Source organism: Colossoma macropomum, unplaced genomic scaffold (assembly GCF_904425465.1).
Source record: "Colossoma macropomum unplaced genomic scaffold, Colossoma_macropomum, whole genome shotgun sequence".
NCBI lineage: Eukaryota > Metazoa > Chordata > Actinopteri > Characiformes > Serrasalmidae > Colossoma > Colossoma macropomum.
In genome coordinates, this window is record NW_023494803.1 from 30585583 (window position 1) to 30611095 (window position 25513).

General features: G+C 40.0%; 1 protein-coding gene across 2 annotated transcripts; it reads left to right on the forward strand.

Annotated features, from left to right (window-relative positions):
- Positions 1–25073, forward strand: ddhd1a (DDHD domain containing 1a). 2 transcript variants are annotated; one of them, XM_036592922.1, is made up of 14 exons: positions 1–1355; positions 2391–2567; positions 9695–9790; positions 13889–14017; positions 14439–14586; positions 18025–18134; positions 18398–18504; positions 18642–18901; positions 19053–19128; positions 19583–19732; positions 19837–19901; positions 20126–20298; positions 21606–21779; positions 21972–25073. In XM_036592922.1, the coding sequence occupies exons 1-14, from the start codon at positions 533–535 to the stop codon at positions 22154–22156; spliced, it is 2673 nt and encodes an 890-aa protein (XP_036448815.1). In that variant the 5' UTR covers positions 1–532; the 3' UTR covers positions 22157–25073. The 2 variants fall into 2 exon arrangements, with proteins under 2 accessions (XP_036448815.1, XP_036448816.1); XM_036592923.1 differs by lacking the exon at positions 9695–9790 and having other exon boundaries at positions 2–1355.
- The last annotated feature ends 440 nt before the right edge of the window (positions 25074–25513 follow it).

Genomic DNA, 25513 nt, shown 5'->3' on the forward strand with positions numbered 1-25513 from the left:
GGCTTGCGTGCGCCATGACGTAGGCGGAGGGATTACGCGCTCGTGCCCGCGCGAGCCGGCGAGCTGTTTGGAAGCGAACGAAATTCGCGAATGAAGTCCGACAGACAGCGGGGCAAGAACTCTCAATGAGGGCAAATAAAGGGACCGGAGTGGGGCAAAATCAAGAAAGTTCCGTCAGAGAAGGTTCCAGTGTCACAGCTGTAGGTGGAGGTGGTCACTGCGGGGAGAGAGAGACAGAGAGAGGAAGAGAAGCAGATTGTCAGTCTGACAGATTTCAACGGTCGTTAGTTGACGCTGCGTTAAAAAGCGTATGTTAGCCTGCTAGCATGGCACGTATTTTACATTTTCACACTGAGATAAGTTTAGTTACAGTGTTACCGCACTGTTGTGAGCTTGATTGATATAGTTTTGTATGAATTATAGGTGCGTAATGCTACTTAGCGCTTATGACAACGTACTGTCCATTAGCGTTCGCAGCTAAAAGGCTGGCTCTCGTCGACGGGATAGTGAGTAGTGTTGACATTAGCTAGTAATGAACAGTTTTACGAGCAAGACCCCTTTCATCAGCCCGCCGCAGAGTCCTGAGAACAGAGGCTCCTCTCTTGGCAGCAGTGACTGGGACCTTGGCAATGATGTGTTCGTCTGCTGCTATGACGAATCCATTGGCAGAGGGATGCAAGCTGTGCAGGCGGGCGTGGAGAGACACCTGCCGCCGCTTCTGCGTAGTCGCAACCGCGCTGCGGCTACTGCGGACGGCGTGACCCCAGGCCCGGAGGAGCCTTACCCTGGTTTCCCTAGCCGGAGCTCCACTAACGCCGATTCCGACGCAGCCGTCGCCGCCACCGCCTACCTAACCAACGCCGATGCCTCCAATCACCTGCTTTACAGTGAGAGTGACGGGAACGTCAGTCCACTGGAAAGCAGGAAGAGAAACCGCTCCGGATGCGCTTCTTCCAGGCACCGTTTGGAGGTGGTCACGGAGCTCGGGCCAGAGGAGGTCCGGTGGTTTTATAAGGAAGACAAGAAGACGTGGAAGCCTTTTGTGGGACACGATTCTCTCAAGATCGAGCTCATGTACCGCAAGTTCTGTGAACTGAGTCCTGTAGAGCTCGATCAGGAAAGCGCCTCCGCTGCTGGAAGTGAGGAAGCAGACACGACCAATGTGCTGGGTGAGGTGGGAACATGTGGGCCAGAGCCGGCCATGGGGCAAAGCGAAGGGGCCTCGGTGGAGAGACCTGAATCAGCCGAGGAAAGAGATGAAGATATCAGCATCAGTGTTGATGCTGTGTGTGTCAGAGGAGGGCTTTATCAGGTGGATGTGAGGGAGAAAGAGTGTTACCCTGTGTACTGGCACCGTGAGTACTAATGTTCAGTCATTTTAAATTTATTAAAATTTGCCTTAATTACAACTTGAATTGCATCCTCTGGCATTGATTATGAAACTTTATGCAGAACTGGAGGATCCACATTATTGCAGTTCTCTTTTAGAGCAGAGCTTTTCATACTAATTTTTCACTTTGCAAATGTTCTCGAAGATAACTAGTGGTCTGGTTTTCTCAGTAAATATTAATCTCAGTTTAACAGAAGTGTCATTAAATAATAAGTATCAGATGAGTCAATTGTAGTAGTTATTGATAAGTTATGAAATCAAGTTAGTTGTTGGTAATGATCTCAGCTTTTTTGACTCTCCTGTAAATATTTGTACGTCTTCTGGTATTATAGAACATTACAAAGGCTGCACAAATGGCCATTGTAGTAAGAAAATATAGGTTTAAATATATACAAAAACACCCTAGTGTTGGAGTGCTTTGGCAGGATGCTCTTCTGCCAGATGCTGTATGGTGTCTGTAATCTCTGGGTTTAACAGCTTGGCTCCACTGACATACTGACCATTGAGATTAGTGGGCAATTCTAGGATCAAGTTTAAAAGGTCACAAGCGTTCATTGATGTCCATTATTACACACTTGAGCACACTAAAAGCAAGGTCTATATTAATAAATAATGACATTGTAATAACATGAAGAAGTGCTTTCAAAAGTTAAAGAGTGGCTACATAGGCCTTATCCACAGTACCTGGGACCTTATTAGGATAGTGATAAATTATCAACATAGTGTCAAAACTTTTCTTGATTTGTGAATTACTTCCCAGTGGTAAGAGACCTGAACCTCTGTTTATGAACTGTAAGAATTTGTGGATTTTTTTTTATTTAGCGCCCTAGTTGGTAGGCACTTGGATGAAACACAGCCTTAGATTTAAGATCAGCTAGTCTTTCTGGAGACCTTTACTGTAAACCCTCATGGCCTTTACTCGTATGCATTTCTAGAGAGTCATCACAGGACTCCTATGTTATAAATTCCTGTTCATTGAAGTTGTGTCTCATCCCCACAGAGCAGGATCACATCCCAGTGATGAGGGGCCAGTGGTTTATAGATGGCACATGGACGCCCATGGAGGAGGACGAAAGTGACCTCATTGAGAAAGAGCACCTAACCTGTTTCCGGGGCCAACAGATGCAGGATAGTTTTGAGAATGATGTAGTGGTCAAGACAGTGGACACCAAAGATGGTAAGAAAATGCGTAGTTGATGTGTTAGCACATTAAAGGAGGTTGATAGTAAGGGAAAGAGAGCATTCCATTCTGTGTGTGTGTGATAGTATAAGAAAATTCCCTCTCTCCATTTGTCCCAACACATTCTCAGAACTGACTATATTTAAAGCTAGGTGGTCTTGTATGTGAATCAAATGTATTATGCCGTGATGGGATGGCAGCTGTTAAACGAGATTTGGGTAGATACTGTCTGGATTAGTTGTGAGCTCCATTAAAAGGCGGATGCAGACATTAGTTAATTTACTCAGACTGACCTATGTCCCTTTGAAAGCAGGAGTACTCAAAGCTATTAAGCATAAATTATTAGGGGTTTGCTGTGTGTCTGTGAAGTGAAATTGTGTTTGTGATTTATCTCAGAGCTGAATCTATATTGAATGTACCAAGGCTATGTAACTTGCCCTGCAGTGCTTGAGCTTGGATGGTCTGTGAGCGACAGTGTACTTCATAGTGCCCCCTTTGAGCGGGGGGAGTTTATATGGTGAATGCTGCAATCAAGGAGGTTTGATCGTGAAAGCAGTTGTTTGTGGCCATTTAAATTTTGTGGGATTTTTATATGGTATCTTATTGTGTCATGGGTTTGTTCAGGGGTATTTTATCAAAATGTTGAGATTATTACTGAAATGAAAAAAATATTGTTAACAATAACACCAACAATCATATTAGTAAATGAAGTGGTAGCTGGTCTTTGAATGAGAACAATGAATTTCTTCTCAAGTGAAACTTGAGATTTGCTAAAATGAGTCAGATGTGTTCTTCCTCTTTATGTTTCCTGCAGTAAAATCTTGTTAAATGTTAAAAACAAAAAAAGTGGTGTTCTCTATGTGAATAAAAACATGGAGTAGCAGCTCACTCTACGCTGGTAAGGTTTCTGTTGTGGATCATTGTAAGCTGTCTAAGACCTCTGCAGTGCAAGGTCATATCTACTCCCCCTGAAGCTATAGAGTACTTTAAATAAGGAAGTGTGGGTGAATGTTTATGTCACATATGTTGTTGCCTTCACATGACATTCCATAGGCATGATCCTTTTTCCACAGTAATAAGATCGAGCAGGGGGCAATTATGTGTTGCTGTGACCATTGCAGGCATGTTTTGTATACATATCCAGTCTCATGCAACATGCATTTCTATCTGCTATGATTCATTTCACCCAAGGACGTGTAAAAATAGTCACTTTCACATATTGAAACATAATTTAATGCAGGCAGTTGACAGCATTGCATCCAGCCATCCGTTAATTGAACTGAATTGAAAAGATCTAATATTCCAGTATGTCTGAAATTTTTTAGTGCATCTCATGGACTGTGCTGACCAGCGCCTAGAGCTACTTGAGCAGCAGAGAATAGAGCTAGCTGTGCTTGAACAAAGCCTCTCCATTGGCCAACAAGGGACTAATGTAGCAGAAGACATATGGCTGGTACGTTGCTGCACTAATGCATCACTGCTGCAGTGCACACAGTGGGACCAGTGAAACACCAAGACCTAGGTATAGGTGCTGTATTCTTTTTAAGGAGGAGTCATAATATTGGCATGCCATGTAGATCTCATGGACTTATGGAGCAAGATTAAGCTTTCTGTGTAGACAAGAAATAGATGCAAGGAGCATATAAGCTTAAATATCTATCATTTAAGCTGACGGCTAAAATGGGCCTTCTCCTGTTGTAAGTTCGCTGTCATACTCAGCTATTTTTAAGCTGTGTTTTCTAAAGAGCAGCACTTCAGCAAAGTAACTCATTGTTTTTTTTCTTCTGTTAAGGGAAGTCAGGGTGATAGAAGCCATGGAGAAGTGAGTGTGTGCGTGGAAACTCCCTAATTTTGTCACTCTTTCTCTATTACATGCACCCAGTGAGTATTCATAGTCTCACATGATTCATTTATTTAACAGTGCCTGGAGGTACCCGGGGACCTTTGCTATTAAATCTCACTCACCTAATTCCATAGCAGTAATTGCTTTTGATGTCAGCAAGCTTAATCACAAGAAAGGGTCAGCTAACAGCTTCATTGGGCCTCTCAAGGAGTGCCTTGGTTACTTTGTCTGATCATTTTTCACCATCGCTCAGGCTCACACTGTGGCCATGTTTGCTCCCAGTCCACATACAGGCCTGCAGTATTGTTCATCTGTTCCAGTCTGTCAAAATTGTCTAGCACTGGGGCAAAGCAGATGGGTGTGTCTGTAACAAGAGCTTGTATAAGTCATTAGGTTAGCCACAGAACTAAATACAAACTGCTGGTTTCGTGGCAGTGTTGTGCAGTCTAAAAGTAGGAATGCAGCAATATGGGAATCATGGGCTGATATTCAGTGTTTTCATGTACACACTTGCAGATGTCAATACCTAAACATTTATAAAATGTAGAAATTGGGACTCAATGCCATTGTGCATTGCTATCAAAATGTTATTGTCAAAGAATTTGGTCGTGAGTATTAAGTCAATAAGAAATGTGACCTCACTCTGAGATTCAGGCAAGAATTTACAGGAACGTGACAAGGCTGCCCCAGGACTCGCGGTAAGGTTATTAAAAAAACTGGGCACCCTTTAGTTTGTGGATGCCTTGTTATTCATCAAAAGCCTCTCGATTGTGAAGTAATCAAAAAAGCTCTCACTAATTGCAGTGAACCTTGGCTGGAGCTTTAAATACCACCATAAATATGGGTAGAAGTTTGATGGGACACTTGTCCCTAATGTGTAATATAAGGTTGTATTTACATCTTAAATATTTTTGTTGACACAGGAAAAAATGTTAGCAATAAAAAATGGTGCACATTGTTTCTATAAACGAAAGTTTAAATCATAGTCTGTACAGGCAAAATGGCAGGACAACTATGCAGAGAGCTCCAATCAGAGCTCAGCTATGATCTGTAGACAGGAAGTGGACCAATCAGATTAACTATTGAGCGGGACAAAACAAGAGCCTAAACTCGATTACACATGGAACACGGGAGAATATGGCAAAACTACTTTTACTGATAAATTACATGTTATCTTTCTAATTTGCAAAAGGTAGGATAGAGAAGTGTTAAAATGTCTATGGTTATGTATTGAACATCTTCTAACACATCTGTGACCTACTGTTCTCTCACTACTCACCTTGGTCTACCACAGTGGCAGCAGCAGTTCCAGATAATTGCTGCCCATAGAATTTCCTAATAAACTGCTTCATTCATATATGTTCATATATGTTTGTATTCATTTGTATGTACATGAAGAGGGACATCTGTCTGTGTTCAGGAGAATGTCCAGTTCATGCATAGTGTTCCTTATGGTAATTAGTTTATTATTCTTTGGCTGATCAATAAAGAACACTGAAAAAGTGGAACATGGCAGAAGTTGATTTTGAAGTGTTTTTAGGTTTGAATTGATGTAAAATGTTGAATTTTGTTCATCTAAACTAAATTTTTACTTTACATTGTTTCATTGAAAGTATTTATTTGAGTTGAAATAAACCACTTAAATTGCTACCACATGAAATATTTTTAGGGTAGTGACAAACCAGTTATTACATCAGAGAAACTTTAAAAAACAGAATGGTATATCTTTATTGTAAGTATGTATGTATTATAGGGACAAATGAAGTAATAGAAACTAAATAATCCAATATTTTACATTATCTTCCAAAGAAAAAAAAAGTCACAGATACTGTTAATGCTTAGTGTACCTGGTGGGTGTTATTTGGCCACATGTTCTTTTCTCACCTAATGTCCTGTCTTGCTTATACATATACAAAAATCCTTGTTCATTATGTTATAGGCCCATAAATGGACCATGTATTGTGAACAAAATAACTCCAGGAGTGACCCCTTTTAATAGATGGTCGGTGCTTGGGTAGGACTTCAACTCATATGGGAATTGATTTTAATTGATAAATAAGACAGACTAACAGAGAGGAGAAAAGAAAAGACATTTTGAGTAAAAGAATATTCATATTTAGCATGATAACATTTATATTCACGATAACTACCTATTAAATATAACTTGCTTTTATGCTGCAATAAGAAAACTGTAAGATTAGCAATGCAACCTGCACACCACTAGTGTCAGTTTAGCCTCTATTCAGCAGCCTTGTTTCAACTTCTGTGCTATGAGGAACTAATAAACAATATAAATTATGTTCTTATAATTTTTATTATACATACTTACATTATGTAATATTCGTAACAGTTACACGCATACATCGAGTGTAATCAGATGAACCCTCTGGGGTAGCACTATTTACCACTTTGTTTAGTAGCTGATGGCGTTTGCCTGAGTAGCTTCATGACTTAGTATAAAGTTTACAGAAAAATGTGCAGAAACTGAGAATGCCAACAATCGCCATTGCAGTTTCGAGGGGATCGATCAACTCAAGAAACTAAAACGGATATTCCGCCACCTACATATATAGATTTTGTACACATCATGCCCAGAGGTTTATCCAATATTTGTTCTGAAATCAACAGTGTTAATAGGGAGTTTATAGGGAGGATTTGATTGCATTCAGCCACAAGAGCATTTGTGAGGTCAAGTGTTGCTGTTGGATGATTAGTTATGGATCACAAATGACACTCAAATTCATCCCAAATGTATTCAGTGGTGCTCCATCATTCTAGAGATTGAAATCTTACTGCTTGAAAGCCCAGTGCTACTATCTTTGTAGCCCTCTCGCTGACACTTGGCATTGAGCATGGTGAATTTGGAATCATGTCCAATTCCATTGGCGGTGCTTATCTATAGTGATTATACAGGGAGGTTCACTCGAAAGAGGCCCCAAATATTCTGAAATAACTCTCTCTAGGATGAAGCAATCTGTACGAAACAACGTGCAATGTGCTTCTCAGTATATGGAGCTTCGAACAAGTCAGGATGCCCCTGCGTCAGAGCGATGAGGTAGGCGCTGGACAGCCGTCACAACGTTTAACCTCCATTTGAGAGTTCCGGGTGCATACCGCCGTACCCCTTCATGTGTCTGCCAGAAAATGGAGATCACCTCCAGCATCACATGTAATGCAATCAATTACATATATGTCAAGGTATGTTGCTATTTTTTTGGTTCAGATTGCTTCATCCTAACGAGAGTTACAGCAGAATTTTCGGGCCTCTTTCAAGTGAATCTCCCTGTACAAGCTGTGTGTGCACAATTGAACCAATGTGTCAGCAGTGGGTACACCTTGGAGTAGCTGAATTTACTAATTAGAAGGGGTGTCTGGGTTTTTTTGGAGATATGGTGTTTTGAGAACCTGGTGAAGCTGGTGTCAATGTCCATCCATTTTAAGTGCCATAATTAATATATGCTAGAGGCAGGATATTCAGTACAAAGTATACTCAGTTGATTGAGATGTTGTAATAGACTGCAGTAATCTTACCCTTACTTTTAGCCAAACAGATTGTTTACCTGTATGTTTGCTTGGGTTGTGCAGTTGAGATATTGACTATTGCTGATGGTCTGCTAAATATCCCAAACACTCTAGCTCTCCTGAGGCTGAAGCCTCCATTGATACTCTCAGCTACTTTGTCTCCTTTTCCTGATGAGAGAAGCACTGTTGTTATTTGCAAGTCTGAAAGCTTCTTCCAAGGCTGTGTCTAATGGACAATAATAGTAGCTTGTCAGGAATGCAGTTTCAAGACACTATCATATACCTTCTCAGAATGATGGCAGTGGTGCCTTGTCTTTGCATGGCTGATTACTCTCATTATGTTACTAGTGTAGTCTATTTACAGTTAGAGCTGACTGTACAGCAAAATAATGTCTGATAGGTTATTTGGATTCTGGAATTCAGTAATAGTCAAGTAACTAAAATCAGTTTGCACATTTGTGTGGAAAGTTTGTTTATTTAGCTGTTGCATTCATCACATAGGTTATGAGTTAATGGTCATGATACTGCACTAGCTAACTTGTCACATTCGCATAACAGCCTGGAGCCGAGAGACTAGAGGCCTGGTGTGATCTGAGCTCATGTGGCAGGGGTGACCTTGTGTGTTAGGGACACACTTGAAGCTCTGGTTCCCTTATTCACTCTGGTTAGTTTTAGGGTAGTTGTTGAATGTAATTCAACAACTGTTACTCTGTCATTTACTCTGATCCTTATTGAATGTGAAGGTTTGTGTGTGTGTGTGTGTATGTGTGATAGTAGTTGCTAGAAACAACTGCACAGCAAGGGATTGCTCTCTTTAAAGAGTACTTCACCCAAATATGCAAATAGAGCTTACTGAGCCATATTAGGTTTACTTCAGTATTAGAAATGTTAGCATTTTGTGTGAAGTATTTCATTAAGTCATGATGTAAAGTGTTTATTGATTAATAATTTATGACTGAACTAGGGCTGCACCAATATGGGACCTGTAGGCTGATGCATATTTCTGATCATTTTCATTTACATATACACTATATTTTGTAAGCAAATATCTGCAGATACTGACATGATCCTGATGTCATCATGCATCCCTAGACTGAACTTGTAATTAACATGAATGGATATTAGTTAGATGTTTGACTAGACTGCCTTTTTTACATTTGAAATATTAAATAGTAGATTCTTGAAATATTTGAGAACAATGCATATTTTAGAACAATGCAAATGTGATGTGGGAATTGTATTTATTTTCAGATGACTGTCATTCACAGGGTTTTGACTGCTGTGTTGTGTGTTTTCATTGTTTCGTTGCTGTCTTAATGTTAAATCATCTTGATATTAGAAGAACTAAAAAGAAATGTCCTTCTTAAACTCAGTTGTATCATAAAAAGGTATATGTCCTCCAAAAGTCCCTTTCATTCATTAAAGGGCTACAACATTTAATACCATTCATTTCCTTATTACACCATCCTGGTCTGTGCTCCATGATTAACATACACTAAACACATAGTGGAATGCCCTGTATTTTGCGTTGCTGTCATGGACAACAGCAAGCATTTAGTCTTGAAATGGCTGTTACCTCACCTAACAAGAGCTGTATTCTTATGGGAAAACATAAACCTCTGCTTAAGTTTAAATGAAAGATAGCTCTTGTAAAGCCAAGTGTACAGAGACTTGCCAGGAATTATATTGCAGAAGCTTATAGTGTTACAGTGGTGACACTTGGCACTACCATGACCACTTACTGTTTTTGGTTTGTTAGCTCTCTCCCACTTCCCTCCTTTCTACCTCCCCTTTCTGTTCAAATGGAGTGGATATCAGACGAGTGCTAAAAGTCACAAGCGAAAGCGTTGCCAAGGTATTGTAATTCCAGCGTCTTTGCCTACAACTCCCCTTGGATCCTATCTTTTGTTTGGACTTTCTCCTTTGCCCTTTAGCTGAGCCTGCTAGCTCTAGAACGAGGCCCACATATACTTATTTTCCACTACATCATGGCCTGGTGCTTAGAGGTCCCTTATACATTGGGATTGAGCTAAGTGTTTCTTGTTTTTCTGAATAGAAGAACTCACCATTTGTAGTACTTGGCCAAAATTGTTGCAGGCCTTTAACTTCTAAGCAAATTTCTAATCCTAGAAGTTGTAGCACTACTTGTAGACTTCTAAAGCACTGGCCTTGTTCTCCTTTTAAGAGTTTGGCCTAGTTGTAGATCTAAGACCTAGGCGGTTTTATTAGCGTAGGTTTAGTTTCCTCTGATTTAAGTTTGTCACTTTGGTTTGTTGGCTACTCTCTTGGGTTTATGAGGAAGCCCTTATGCTCTGCTCACATCATATAATTCGTAGGTGTGTTCTCCTTAAACCAGGAAGAGTGCGGTGCTACCATGTTAAAGTGATTTGTCTGCCAGATGGCATATAGACCTCTGAAGTTCGTCATTCTGTATTTGGCATCCAGAACTCCAGAACACAGCTATCATACCCTGTCCGAAAAAATTTCCAAATCCAATATGTTTTGCTGTATGTACATTTTCCCCCTGAATATTACTGGATCTTCTGAAGGTTGTTAAAGAGTCAAAATATGAATGTTGCTGCCTGCGAGCTAACACTGCTGTGCATTAAACTGACAACATCCTCTCCAAAATACCCCCACAAACCAGCAAGCTTTGTCAAATGTGGTAGGTAAGCTGCTTTGGCAGTAGTAAAGCACAGCTTGAGTAGCTTGTGTTGTTATATGTTTATGTTAAAGTTTAATAGTAGACTTACTTTTATGCAGCGTCATTTCAATGCTCAGGAGTGCTAGCTTACTTGAAACATGGGCAATATTCACATTTTGACTGCCAAACGACCTTATAACTCAGAAGACAAATGTTCATAGGACAAAACTTACTGGCTTTGGAACATTATTGTTACCACAGGGTATGACGGTGACATGTTTTGACAGTGGTGGACAGACACATGACTTCAGAGGTCTGCTCTGTATCAATGAATAAATCGTGGCACCCAACAGCACAAAGTATTCAGTATGTTAGTCAAGAGAAGCAACATTTGGGCCCCTCATCCTTCCTTCAAACAGTGTGTACTATGCCCCTCTGCACCATAAGAGCTGTATGTTGTGTGTGCTGTGGAAGGGGAGTAAATTGTACCCATTCACAAAATTTACTCTGGGGCGGGGGGGGGGACCTCCCTCCCTCCCTCAAAAACTATTAAAACATTATTATGTTGATCTAACAGTGGGCTGGGACTTTTGCTTGAATTGCATTGCTGAGATTTTTCATAGGCCCCCTGAGTTTTTTTCCATGTAATTGATGTAGTGTAATTTTCCCATGTGAACAAAGAAGACAACGTAGCTCAGAGGGTTCAAACAATAGCCTGTTCTGTTATGCTCCCAGCATTAATTGGTGCAAAGGAGCTTTGCCCTGGTTTAGTGGGGTAATACTCTCATCAGAAACAAAGCAAGACCTCTTATTCCCTACACTTTCTGGTCATGCTGGGGAAGCCCCTGCTAAGCCTCTTACCTCTGTAGATCACTGCTGCTTCTCCTCTATGCTTTGATTCTGTGCTCATAGTCTAGATTTATTCTTCTCACTGCCAGGCACGTAACAGAGTCAAACATGCATTCAGGAATACAGGAAAACGATACATCTGTATATGTCTATATATCTGATAAAGCAGATGACTCTGTTAAATTGTATTCTGAAAACTCAGATTTTCAGTAGCATGTTTGACCTTGATGTGCCCTGTTGTGCTGTAAAATGGGATTAGTTCTACCTTCATATTAGTATGTATTCTTACATGCATCCATTATTCATACTGAGACTGCTAGAGAATGCGGAGCAATTTAGCCTCACTATTCCCTAAGAACATCCTGTTTTACAGCGTACTTCTAGATGTGTGGTGGATTGTGTTTAGTATCCTGTATGGCTGGAGTTTATTAGTAAATTTCTGGATTCTGTCGTATCTGACATGTCTTCAGTATATTCTAGTGTGAAAAATGAAAATGACAAAATTGATTATGTGATTGATTGTTTTCAGTTTAAACTCTAAATGTCCTCATAACCTTTTCTTGTTAACGCTTGGAACTGGAAAAGAGAAAAAAGTGGGTCCTCCAAAGGGTTAAAAGCTTATGATTTCGTTGTAGTTGGCTGGGTTTGTGTAAGTTGAAAGCTCCAGTCCAAAAGAATCAGGCACACAAAGAGGTCTGCTATGCAGTAAACCATGTGACTGTCCCAAAGAAGTGCCACATTCCTTTGCTTAGATGCCTTTGTTAAGAGAGACAAATTCTCTGAACCAAGTTCTCACTCATTGGCACTCCTTTTTCCTGTCCCTGGCCTTCACTGCTCAGGGCCCACAGCTAATTTCCACACCAACAAGAAAAGAGTATCTGACACCGGCGTGACACCCATGCTAAATGACATGCAGGACCCAATTGATTCAGTTCCTTCTCCTGTGAGGCAGAGAGCCAGGGATAACAGCACTGAGGGACTTGAATAGAAACACACACTCCCTGTATTATCCTGGTCTGCTCTGCTCACCTGTAATGAAGGACACAACTAGAACAGCATGTCCCTTAGAAATGCTGACATGCGAAGCCATTAGAATACAAAAATAGTAATGCTTATTTTGTCTTCGAGACTTCTTCTTAACAATGTGCATTTGCTGTATCTTTTAATCTCACAGAACAGGTCACAGATTTATATGCAATAGACTGATTTCTCAAGGTCAATTTTACTTGTTTAGTGTGGCGAGTCTAGTGTAGTCACGTGGAAACTAAAACATCTGTCCTCGTAGTGTCTTTGGCATGAGCTCTAGTTTTCATGTTTAATCCCGGTTGAGTGACTCAGAGTGCAGGCCGTCTGGTGACTGTGCTTTCTTCCGATGGCGGTGAGCTGAGGACCCAGAGTCACCTTCACACCTCAAGTGCTGTTCATGCTATTTACTCATCCAGTGTCATTTCGTTTATTATTAATGTCTCTTTGTTTTCTGAGAAAGAGTGGATGACTGCTTTTCAGTTCCCTCTCGTGTGATATTTCAGTTCCTACTTGCGCTGTTCTTGCCTCTTGGCACACTATGGCTGAAATTGGATCCAGTCAGATTTCTATTAGCCTTGAATTGCAGGCCTGAATAAATAAGAGCCGTGGCTGTAGAATCAGCCATCCTTTCTTGAGAGACATACATGCTTTTTTTGCCCAGCTAATCAAAGCTACATAGGACATCAGTGATAAATTATTCAAATAGAGATGCATGTGCATTGGGTAAAGTGCTCCCCAGTGCACAACTTGTTGGTTGTAGTACGACTACAGTGTGGCTTCACACCTTTTAGCTAACTTGAGTATGTCTTGTTTTGAAATCAGCAAGCTTAAACAAAATATGTTAAATGGCTTTACTAAGTTGATCAATAATAATATTAATCATAGTAATAGTCACCATACAGAAATGTATGAAATCTGTGCTTTGTTCGGACTTCTAAACGCTTTGCTGTCTACCTACAGGGACTTGTTACAGGATCTTATTCGATGGACCAACTAGAGGGGTGGTCATAAAGTTTAAGAAGAACTTTCTGATGACAGTGAAGTGCCGAGAGTCTCTGCAGCAAACCAGTTATCATTATATTCAGCTCCACATTAAAAGATTACCACATATCTTTATGGAACTCAAGGCATCTGGTACTGAGTCTAGATCACTGCAAATCATCTAAGAACAAAGCATTTCCCGTTATGTGTGCAGTGCAAGTATGAACTGAAATATCAGGACATTGAGTAGGCCAAAGCCGCTTCTTCTATTCCAATGTCCTAACTTTCTTTTGCTGGGTAATGACTGTATTACAGTTGTGCATGTTGTGTGAGTTCAGTGGAATGTTTGATCTATTATTTTCCTTTCCATTTCCCTTTGCCACTCTCCGTTTGTCTGGCTCTTACTCCCCTTCTACCTTGTGTATTCCCTCTGTTGCTCTCCGTGTGCCACAGCTATCCACAGCCTGAAACTGAGTCGGAGCCACGTTGACTGGCACAGCGTTGATGAGGTGTATCTGTACAGTGATGCCACCACCTCAAAGATCGCCCGCACTGTCACTCAGAAGCTAGGCTTCTCAAAAGGTCAGTGTTTACACATGCACCATCATGTTCCGATTGAGCTCATCTCTCCACTCGACAACGCATCCTGTAACCCACTGCTCTACTCTATTCAGGGATCTGGCAGCCTTTAACTGTCTATGCTGCTGACACACAAACCAATCCCCAGATGGCCACAAAATCCCTTTGTTGGCTTGCTGTGACTTAGGACAGTGTAGTAATTTGGTACACCCGTAGACCATAGACATAAAGCAAAGAATTGAGGTGCCATTTTTGTGATCAACATGCTTACAATATAATACAAAATGTCCTCATCTAAGCTTTTGGTTGGAACAATCACATGGTTCCCAGGCCAGTTTAGAAACATAGGTAGGCTCCCCTGTGGAGCAGCTTTTGAATTATAATAATTTCCTGATGCAATGTTTTTTTTTGGTTTTTTTTGCAGCCTCTAGCAGTGGCACCAGACTCCATCGTGGATATGTGGAAGAGGCCTCTCTGGAAGATAAGCCACCTCAGACAACACACATTGTCTTTGTGGTGCATGGCATTGGACAGAAAATGGACAAAGATCGCATAATCAAGAACACAGGCATGTAAGTAGTCATGACTTGACCGGGAAGTGTGCAATTTTATGTTTATACAACATAGTGTTGTGTGTAATCTGTCCTCACAGAAGACATAGACTGAGGGTTATGTTTAGGCTCTTCTCAGTATGTTTAAGTGAAACACAGTAGAAAAATGTAAAAGAGTGACTGCACTTTGTTCATATTGGGTCATGACTGTGATGTGATTGACTGGAGTGACAGTAAGATGAAGTTACTCTGCAAAAATGTGATTGCAGCCAGTAGCCAGTTGCTCATAAATTAGGATAAAAAGTATCACTTTCTTGATCTGTTTTATTTTAAAATGCTCCAGATATGCTTAGAACAAATACTAATAACATTTAATACAAGAAGTAGTGATTTTATATATGTCAGTGTGTTTGCTTAACCATTTTCAAGCTGCTCCTCATGGCAGCCCGATATTATAGTTATACCTAGTTTGACTAATTAGTGCCTTATTAAGTTAAATCAGGTGCTGCTGATGGAATTTAACATTCTTTCCATGGCTAGGTGCGTCAGAGAGAAATGTGGTACCAAATGAAGTATTTTTCTAACCACCTACTTTTTTGAAAACAAGAAATTCTTTTTATTTGCTGTATTGTGCTTATGTTATTTTTTCCAATGTTATGTAGTGTTTGCTTACTGATTTCAAACAATGATTTCAAACAATTTAATCAATGATTAAACAATGATGTAAACAATGATTTCAAACAGTATAATACTTTATATACACTGCTGATTTTTATGTATATGATATTGAATTATTATCTTAGTGTGTTCTTTTATAACTGCATATCAACAGTCTTTACTGGTAGATAAGTGCACCCTCCACTTGATCAGTCAGTATTGGCATTACGTTTTATGTGTGTTTTGTTGACTTGTGAGTCATGAACAGCTTGCTTGTAAAGTCTTGTATTATAAGATGTGTGGGACCTGTCTGGCAGGTTTTAGTGAGAGAACATTTGTTTGGAATGTGCTTGTTCCCAGCCGTTCGTAAGATGTACATTTGTGAAGATTTCATGAACAGGTGGGGGTAACAGCAAGTTGGTTCAAACTAGTCCATACATATGCCTTTCTTATACAGCTGTTGGAAACTTAAACTGACAACATTGTATATGGAATGTTTAACCATACAACAAGAACACTTTAGTGAGCTTGTTAACAGTAATTTACCATTGCGTCTTTATGGCCATTCACTTTCTGATCCCCTTTACCCAAAACAACAGTGTAGCTGCCCTTCACCTGAGGCTATTGGTTTTTGGTCTGAGCCATTCTAAACATTTCTCTCCTATGTGTACTTTGTTATAACCACCTGCAGCTCTGCTTTGTGGCTCCTCTCCCTTTTTGTTGGTGTGTTTCGTTAGTTTCCCCAAAGCTGACCTTTGAAATGAAGTCTTTTCAGGTGAGGATAATTGACTTGTTTTTCATTAGGAGTCCAGGCGGTTCTCGTCAGCACAAGTCAACAGACCTTTTCTGTGAGATGTGTACCGTGCCGATGTCTTTGAACAGGACAAGACATGTTTTCTTAGATGCATGATGTTTCTATAGATTATTTTCCCTATATAAATGTAGAGATTAAAACTCCAACATTAAAAAATGAGGGGACATGGCCTGTCATTTAAATTTGAAGTGGAGCAAGTAAACCTGAAAGACTGGTACTCTTTACAATACAGTGCCTGTTGGTGTTTATTAAGAGTATTATGCATTCGCATTCTATTGTTAGCAAAGATTAAGTGAGAATACAAGTGTACTGCAGGTTATTGTCCGTACTGCTGGTTGTTTTTTGCTGTGCTGTCTGGGAGCCAGGCAGAAGGTGATGTTTGCTGGTTAGTGGGTTTTAGTGTCTGCTCTTTGCTTAGAGCTTAGGGTGTTAAGAAGGTAAAGTAGACCAATCCAGGCTCTAAGCTCGCTCTCTCTCTGAATGGGAGGGGGGACTCAGATTACTCATTTTACTGCAAGAATGAGCAAAGATCATTACTGTCATAGCCTTTCTCCTCCCTTCTTTTTTTGCTTCCCTCTACTTCTCTGTCTCTTCCTCCAGCCCTAAGCCCCAGTGACTATGTCTTTGTGCAGAGTCTCGTTAACACTCCAGTCCAGTACCGTGCACCCCATCCCCTTCTGTTGTCTTTTCCTCTCTTGTCGCTTGTGCGTGATTAGACTTGGCGATGGCTGTATGAAAGCCTTTCTTGGAACTGCCATGTTTCTCCTATATACATTATGCCTATATACTTCTTTCCTATAATGCAGCATGTTAAACAGCGTTTCTTCTGGACCAGGTGGCAGACCTTTCCACTGTTGTGCAAATATGCACAGGGCTGGAGTGGTATCATGATGCAAATCATTTTTAAAAGTACAGTGAAATGCACTGCATACACCTAAGTTTTATGATCTTTGAACTTTTTTGAACTCTCTGAAGTGTCATTGTGACCAATTTTGCAAATAGATCTGCTTTTGGTTATTAGGGCTTGAAGAATGCAATAGTAAGTTGATTGACCATGTCCAGGAGGAGAGCTCCCACTAGAGTAGGTTAGATCTTATAAAATTGTCTGCCAGATCAGCATGAAGAGTTTATCACTGAAAAGTCATTTAGAAAAGGACTAGTATATAATTATCCTGCTTAAATTATATATTATGTTTTACACATTTTTTTTTCCAAATCTAGTCATAGAGGTATATTGGTATATTTATATGCAGTACCACATGCATATAAATTTATGTGTGTATGTATGTATGTGTGTGTATTGCCCAGTAGTGTTATTGCCACTTTTCAGGACAAAGAAGAACCAAGCAAAACCATGTTTTAATAAGGCTGAAAGTGAATCTTACTGAGGTAGACATTGGCTATTGCGCGGTGCACCCAGACACAACATATCACATTTTAGCCATGTTTAGGCATGTTACTGATTCTATCAAATCAGATTTTGTCAGAATTTGTTAACTGTAAACAGTTGGTATGGTGTGGTGACCAGGGTGCGCCTGGAATAACAGACATTATTCCATTTGCTTAAGTTTGCTAAAATTGCTTCATGATATAATGTTTTACATATAACAAGGTGGGAAATAAACTGGCTTTACTGCAAGCCTATCACTGCAGTAGCTAAACATTACCTAATGACATAACCAAGATCTGATGTCAGGGCAAACCAGATCAGCAGGGTCACAATCACCATAACAGCAACATTCTTATTAAAGTAAAGATATTAATAAATACTTTTTTTACAAAACAACAACTGTTTCTTTTTGTTCCGAGGCATTCTTGTTAACTGTAAATACGATGTATACATGATAAATATATTTCTACTCATGTGGTCACAAATTCTTAACCACGTGATTCATTAGCTTAGTGGCCTGAGTGGACAGTGCAAATATTTTATTTGTCTACTCTTGTTACTGTGCCTGCATTTACATGGTGTTTGTGTGTGTCTTCAGGTTGCGAGAGGCTGTGAGGAAAATGGAGGAGAAACACTTCACAGAGCACACGGACGAGCATGTTGAGTTTTTGCCAGTAGAATGGCGGTCCAAGCTGGTGCTGGATGGAGGTATATTTCACAAACAGCCTGTCCTCACAGCTCTCATCCAGCTTTTACATCAACTGCACCTGGCTGTCTGTCACTAACACCTGCGTACACACACATATATGCTGATTTATGATCTGCTTGCTCGTCACTATCAGTCTTTCCTTGGTATGTGGTGATACATTTAGTTTGTGAAAGCAGCAAAGGTTAAAAACAGCAAGCATTTCGGCTTCTCAGACAGAGGTGTGTGAGAAGTGTTTAGTGACATGCTGCTGCTTTTCTTATAGATACAGTCGATTCTATCACCCCAGATAAGGTGAGAGGGCTGAGAGACCTGTTGAACAGCAGTGCCATGGACATCATGTACTACACCAGTCCTCTCTACAGAGATGAGGTACATTTTACCCTCTGTGTCAGTGTCAAATACTGAAGTGTTGTGATACACTTTTACTGGTACACTTTGAAGGTCAAAGGCCTAAAGATCCCCTGGCTTGTTTACTATGTTCCAATCCATACTTCTCTCCTGTCTAGATCACTAAAGGGCTGACCCAGGAACTCAACCGCCTGTACAGGTTGTTCTGCTCTCGGAACCCTGAGTTTGAGGAAAAGGGGGGCAAAGTGTCCATCATCTCCCATTCCCTGGGCTGTGTGATCGCATATGACATTATGACGGGCTGGGACCCTGTGCGCTTCTGCCTGCAAGAGCAGCAGGAGCCTGATGAGGAAGAGCTGCGCTGGATGAGCTATGAGGAGCGGCACCTGCTGGAGCAAGTGCACCTTACCCGACAGAGGTACTGTGTGATTGCAATATGCTGACAATTTGTCCTGTTTGGTTTTGGTATTTTTGTAAAAAATTTATCTTGCTATTTTACATCTACAAAAATGCATATCTATGTCAATTTTAAGATTCTTATTCTTGTACTGTATTTACTGTTGTGTCAGGTTGCGAGAACTGGAGGATCAGCTTCAGGGTTTGGAGGCTTCTAAACCTCTAGCCCCCCCTGCACTGAAATTTAAGGTATGACAGAGCCGTATTTTCCGGTGTGACTGCAGGTTTTCATTCTAACAAAGCAGGGGCTCACCTGACCAGTTGTTTGAAGCCTGACCAACTGATTAAACCAGTGGAAGCAGGTGAGCTCCTGCTTGTTTGGAATGAAATCTGGCCCTTTGTGAATAAGATTGGACACACCATATCTAGGTCGTTCGTTTCTGAAAAGTATTGGCAATATTAAATGTAAATTGATTCTTTGTTGATGGTATAGTGGTGATGATGGTACAACTTCTGGCCAGGACAGTGGTACCAACAGGATTATCAGCACTGCAGGCTTCTCCAAGCAATGCTAGTTTCAAACAAAAGCTAAAGGCTATATATCCAAACTTTTCGCAGTAAAATTATAAAAACATCACCTGCCCTAAAACTTTAGTGGAGCTCATTGTTCAGCCTACAGTATCCCTGTATCTCCATCCCACAGGTGGAGAACTACTTCTGCATGGGCTCTCCTCTGGCTGTGTTCTTGGCATTGCGAGGCATTCGGCCCGGCAACACTGGATATCAGGACCACATCATGCCCAAATCTATCTGCCAGCGCCTTTTCAACATTTTCCACCCCACAGACCCAGTGGTGAGAGAACCATCTTTAGTATGAAATATTAGCAATGTTTTGAGTGGTGAGGGACAGTGATTTCGTTGGTGTATGTTTTTATTTATTTGTTTATTGTTTGGCAGGCCTATCGACTGGAACCTCTTGTCTTGAAGCACTATAGCAATATTGCACCTGTCCAAATACACTGGTAAGTGTTACCTGCTGAAGGTAATGAACAAGGATTTTATTTGCCTTGCTTGCATTAGATCATTTCATTGTTTATTTGCCAGAGTTTTATTTAAAATGTTTTCCATTTGAAATGTACAAAAAATCAGGTAAAGCTGCTGATGGCTCCTCATTTTGTTATGATGTCCATTTTTAGCAGTGATATTTTGCTGAAGAAATAGAAATATGTTTAAATTGTCTCTGTAGGTGTAACACCACTAACCCCACACCATATGATGAAATGAAACCGACGTTTCTGAACCCAGTGAAGGACCCAGTTTCAGACACAGAGAGCCTCCCTAGCCCCAGCACGTCACCTGTAATGACCCGGAGACACTATGGCGAGTCCATTACCAACCTGGGCAAGGCCAGCATACTAGGTATAACAGAACTTGTTAACTTGTTCTACAGATGTAAAGCTTACATAAACTAGCATTCAAAAGTTTGGAATCACAATTCAGAGGTTTTCAGTAAATAAAAAAAAATATTTTTACCGATTGTTTCAAATAAATGTATGAAAGGGTTCCATTATGATACTTCTACTCACAGATTTCATATAATTAATAGCAAGCTGTGAAGAAAAAGAAATTTTTAGACATGTCCAGTTATGAATAAAGCTGCAGGTAGTTCTAAAATAAGATAGCTTAGAAATTTTAGCAAACATCCAGAATACATCATATTTGAAAAGTGGTGGTTATTTAACAAAAAAAATTTAAATTTGAAAAAAACAGCTTGAAATACTTTCTGATGTCTAGAGTATAGTATTTTAATCTACACAATATACATCATTATTGAATAAAATAACAGCAATCATTAAGTGATTCCAAACCTTCAAACACTAGTATATGAAATTGCGTGTTGCCAGGAGTTTTGATGTCCTAGTATTACACAAAAAAAAAAATCAAATTTTTGCATCATAAAGAGGAAAAAGTGGAAAATATGTCAGAAGGAATGTGAGAACTTTGGTAAGCTGGTAAATATAAAATCTTTGAACCTTTTAAAATATGTGAAGTTTTATAAAGGTCTGTATTGCTGCAGTTCGCAACATCAACACCTGCAACATCAGCAACTTACAATAAAAACAGAATCCACTTTGTAACTAGAGAATAAGAATCCACATTCTAACTAAATGATAAGAATTCACATTTCAGCGTTTGTTATTTATTATGTTATTCAATATACAGAGAAAAGCTATAGCACTTGCACATTTGGTGTCACAGAAATTGATTTGGACGTAGATTTTATCGCCATCTTGTGGTGAATGTCGGAACATTTGCTTCCCTGTCTCTCCTCTGAGCTACATAAGGATTAGATGGGCAGATGGAAACAGAGCCATCTAGTGGTAAATGATGGAAAAATAGCCTTTGCGTCTTTTATATGTCCGTTTTAAAGTGGCATTACATGTGCAAATGGAAAGTGAAGAAAATCAGGAACACGTGAGTCTATATTTTGTCCATGACATGTGATAAAACCATGAGAATACAGTGCATGAATTCTGCAGTGATATGTCAGCATAAGATGAATATACCTAATTTCTTTGCCGTTCAAGCATAAGTCAAAAGAAAATTTCTGGAGGCTATATTAAAAGTGAAGAATTTTGTGAAAATACAAGTGAATGCCTTGTTATAAACTGCTTAATATTAGAAATATATGTTGTCTCTGAACTTTGATGTTGCTGTATGCCCAGGTGCAGCCAGCATTGGAAAAGGCATTGGAGGAATGTTGTTCTCCCGTTTCTCACGCTCCAGTAGCCAACCATCAGGAGTGGATTCTGGGCCAGTGGAAGGTGAAGAGAAGAGCCAGTCTGCATATGGACTGTCCACCATGTCCCAGTCTACATCCACCATCATTGACACTGCAGGTCTGTGCATACATTTGCATGTGAAATATTCACATTTTAGTGCATTTTGGGAAAATGGGATGGTTTGCTGATAAAAGCATCCAGCATCATTACCTGATAGCATTGGTTATCAGCCAAGAATTCAGTAGTAAAGGTCAGCTTCCTGATGTTTATTTTCAAAAGCAATAACGATGAGTGTTTTTGTTGTTACAGTGGAGATGGAGCATCGTATTGACTTTGAGTTGCGAGAGGGCTTGGTCGAGAGCCGTTACTGGTCTGCGGTCACCTCTCACACAGCCTACTGGACCTCTCATGATGTTGCTCTGTTCCTGCTGACCTTCATTTATAAATCACAGAGCTCATCTCAGACATCTGAAGACAATCCTGACCCTGAGTAATGCCGTGATATGTCCACTCGCAGAGCATGGAAGCACTCAAGCACACGCCTCCTCTCACTTTGCCTCTCATGCAAATGCTTCTTTGTCATACAAAGACTGATCCCAACTCCCTCTTGCTTCATGCAGCAATCCTTCCTATTAACCCATTAACTGGGAGAAACACTAGGTGCATGGCGTATACTTATAACTCTATGAACGTTTTGTAACCGTTGCTGTGCTTTGCTCAGCTTAGGGTGGACTGGACTGTGCAGGACCAGTGTACAAGGTATTTATCTCTGCTACCCCTGATCCTCAGTCCAGCTCACAAAGCTTGCGTAGCACCAGTGACACAGCTTAGTCCAAGGCCTTGTAGTTACAAAGCAGACCCTAACAGAAGCCTGGACCACACTCTCCCATCAGTGTCTGTTCCTTTTGTCTGGTTCTGTCTACTTTTAAGTTTCAGGACACTTCAAGTTATTGATTTTTGAGGAGGAACAGATAATGTATTCACTTATAAGGACAGTTACAGAGCAAATATTCAACGCAACATTCAGCGTAGGCATATTTATTTAAACAGATATATCTCCTAAAGGTTTTTTTGGAAAGTCTTCTGTGTTCTTTTTTAGAAAAGTACATCAAGACTAAAACGTTTATTTTTACTTTAATATTCCTGGAGAATACTGGATGTCTTTATTCACTAACTCTGAAACCAGTTGCAAAGTGGAGAAGAATGAACTTGCCTTGGTGTAACCCATCAACAAAAAGCAATGTCCTTTTTCTATAAAGAGATAAATAATAATAAGCATTTTTCGTATCCGACAGATGGTGCTGTAGTGAAACAAAATTTACCATGGCATTTTCTTAAGTCCAAGTAGTGCTTAAGGTCTTGTGTAATTCTGCTTTGCTTGGAGGTTGAAGAGGAAATTGCTGCTGCCCTGTTTTTTGTAGCCAAATCTGACCTGTTGCCAACTGCCTACAGTATGTTGAGTAATGAATCACACCATGTGTTGATGAATTAAGCCTACTGTGTGCTGGTGCATTGTTACTTTGAAGAATTAGAACTACTATGTAGCTCTAATGAGAACCCTCCCCCCTCTTTTCATTGTACATAATCTTTTTAAACCGAGCCAAATGCAGAGTGGAGTGAAAGGAACTGATATTTGCAGAAATGCTTTATGCAGTTAAATAGTCTTTAGGTCATGTGAGAACATGTGTATAGTATATAACTGGGTTCAGAGATTTGTCAGTGCTTTCTCATGTCTCTTTCCCTCATGCTGAAAGTGTGATATTCAGGCACTATTTTGTTTACATTGAAACCCATAGTAATAAAAAGAGATATATATTTTATATCTATTTAGTTGTTGACTGTGGGATTGATAGTGATGCCCCTTCGTCATTGTGATACTCCACTTGGAGGCCAAACGTTTCTGCTGTCTCTAAACCTGCTGCTCATAGAGCTAGTCTTAGTTCATGTTAAAGCTTTTAGTCACCCATTTTTAAGCACCTTGTGAGATGTTAAAGTTAGATATGCACACAGAAAAGAATGACCGAGGTGATTTCACAGTAGCAGTAAAGAATGAAATGGATCTAACTTTTAACAGACATTGTCTATTCTGTTTAGTCTGCATTGTGTCCACATTGTCTTTGAAATTCCAGAGAACGTTGAGCTGTACCATTCTTTACATTCATCACGGCTGACCATCTGTTACCCTCTTGCACAGTTGTTGGAACTTTTCAAGACAAGGGCTGCAGTATGCATCCTATATGATGTCAATTAAGACAACACCCGTTTTGGTTTTGTCATTGTGCGCACTTAGTTATTAGTAAGTGTTAGTGAGGTACTAATCCTGTGTTGATATGTTGAAATGGCCAAGCTGCCTCTGAGGACCACAGAGCCAGTTCACTACTGGGAGGCTGACGTGGCTTTTCTCCCACACTGGATGAAGCAGAGCTATTTATCACTCACTGTTGTTGTTGTTGTTGTTGTTGTTGTTGGCAGATACAGAAATTAATGAAGGACCAGACATTGCATGTACTGTACTCTATAAATTGCACAGAACTGATTTAATGACCCCCTAGATATGCTTCGCTGTTTTTAATAGTTTATAAATTGCATTACAGTAACATGAAGAGAATACACTTTTGCTGAGTCACTGAGTGATTGTTTTCCATTTAAATGTCAAAGTCTGTTTTGAATGTATTGTTCTTCTGGCCATATTGCTGCAATTTCCCTCCAGACTGTACCTCAGAATCTTTGCATGATCCAGTGATACCAACTGGCTAATGGAAAAATTTGAAACAATAACTTCTTTGTAGTTTCACAGTAAGCTTTTTGCATCAATGATCTTTTTACCACTCTGAGCTGAGCCTACACAAAGCACAGAGCCAAATGATTCCTCCACACAACTGATATGAGCACAATGATGTTGGAGGCCAGCATAATAAGGGGTTCTGCTTCAACACAACATCAGTAAGATGTGCACTTGCTCTGATGCATGCCTGAGTTTTAGATTATTGGGGGAATGAAGATTCATTGTCTGATATTTTTGAATCCTGTGGTATCTAGGCTACATTTTTTTTTTTTACTTCAGTCCATTTTATTGTTCATTTACCTTTTAGCAGGGCATCTCTGAATGTTGAAAATCATGTTTGTTTGTCTGATTTGTCCATGGTGAGACTGATGGCTAGTCTCCTAGGTGTAGTGTTCTCCACCATCTTCTGTACAATTCAGTCAAAAAGTCCAGCAGGTGTCATCCACAACTGGTTATTGATTAACCAGAAACACGGGAAGTGTCCCAAACGACTGTTATTTAAATACAATTGAGGCATTGAGCTTGGAAGAGAGAGCTGTGCAATAACCCATGCCTGTAATGGATTCAAACTGCCATCCGAATAACACTGTATTTATTTCAGTTTATTAAAGCATTACCTTTTTGAATACAGCATCTGCTTCTTTTTCTTCATACAGCTGCAGTGTTGTCCTTTGCTTGAACCCCAATTTTTCATTTCAGTAGTGATTATAAATAGAATAAAGTTGTCTGAACAGTGTAAGTGAGGAGTGCTGAAATGTGTGTGGGATGAACAGAATTCCACAGTGAAAGATATTTTCAAAATATTTAGAAGACTGTCTAAACTGAGGCTGCTCAGACAGGCCTCCTGTGCATTTCATGATGATAAAAGCCAATGAATTAGACATGTGCCACTGCCTGCAATTTCTGATAATGAGCCACAGTGCCTTGGTAGTCTCAAAATACTGTGGTCTTTTGGATTATGAATACTCGATCATGCCTCCAGAAGCCACTGACGGTTGTTTAGAAAGCTCAGTGTGGCCGTTAACATCAAGAATGCAAACAATAACCTTCAGGAATTAGTAGCAGA

Coding starts and splice junctions, on each gene's coding strand:
- ddhd1a (XM_036592922.1), top strand. CDS start 533: ATGAACAGTTTTACGAGCAAGACCCCTTTCATCAGCCCGCCGCAGAGT. Junction 1,356..2,390: donor TTACCCTGTGTACTGGCACC/GTGAGTACTAAT, acceptor TCATCCCCACAG/AGCAGGATCACATCCCAGTG. Junction 18,505..18,641: donor GTCCTCTCTACAGAGATGAG/GTACATTTTACC, acceptor TCTCCTGTCTAG/ATCACTAAAGGGCTGACCCA.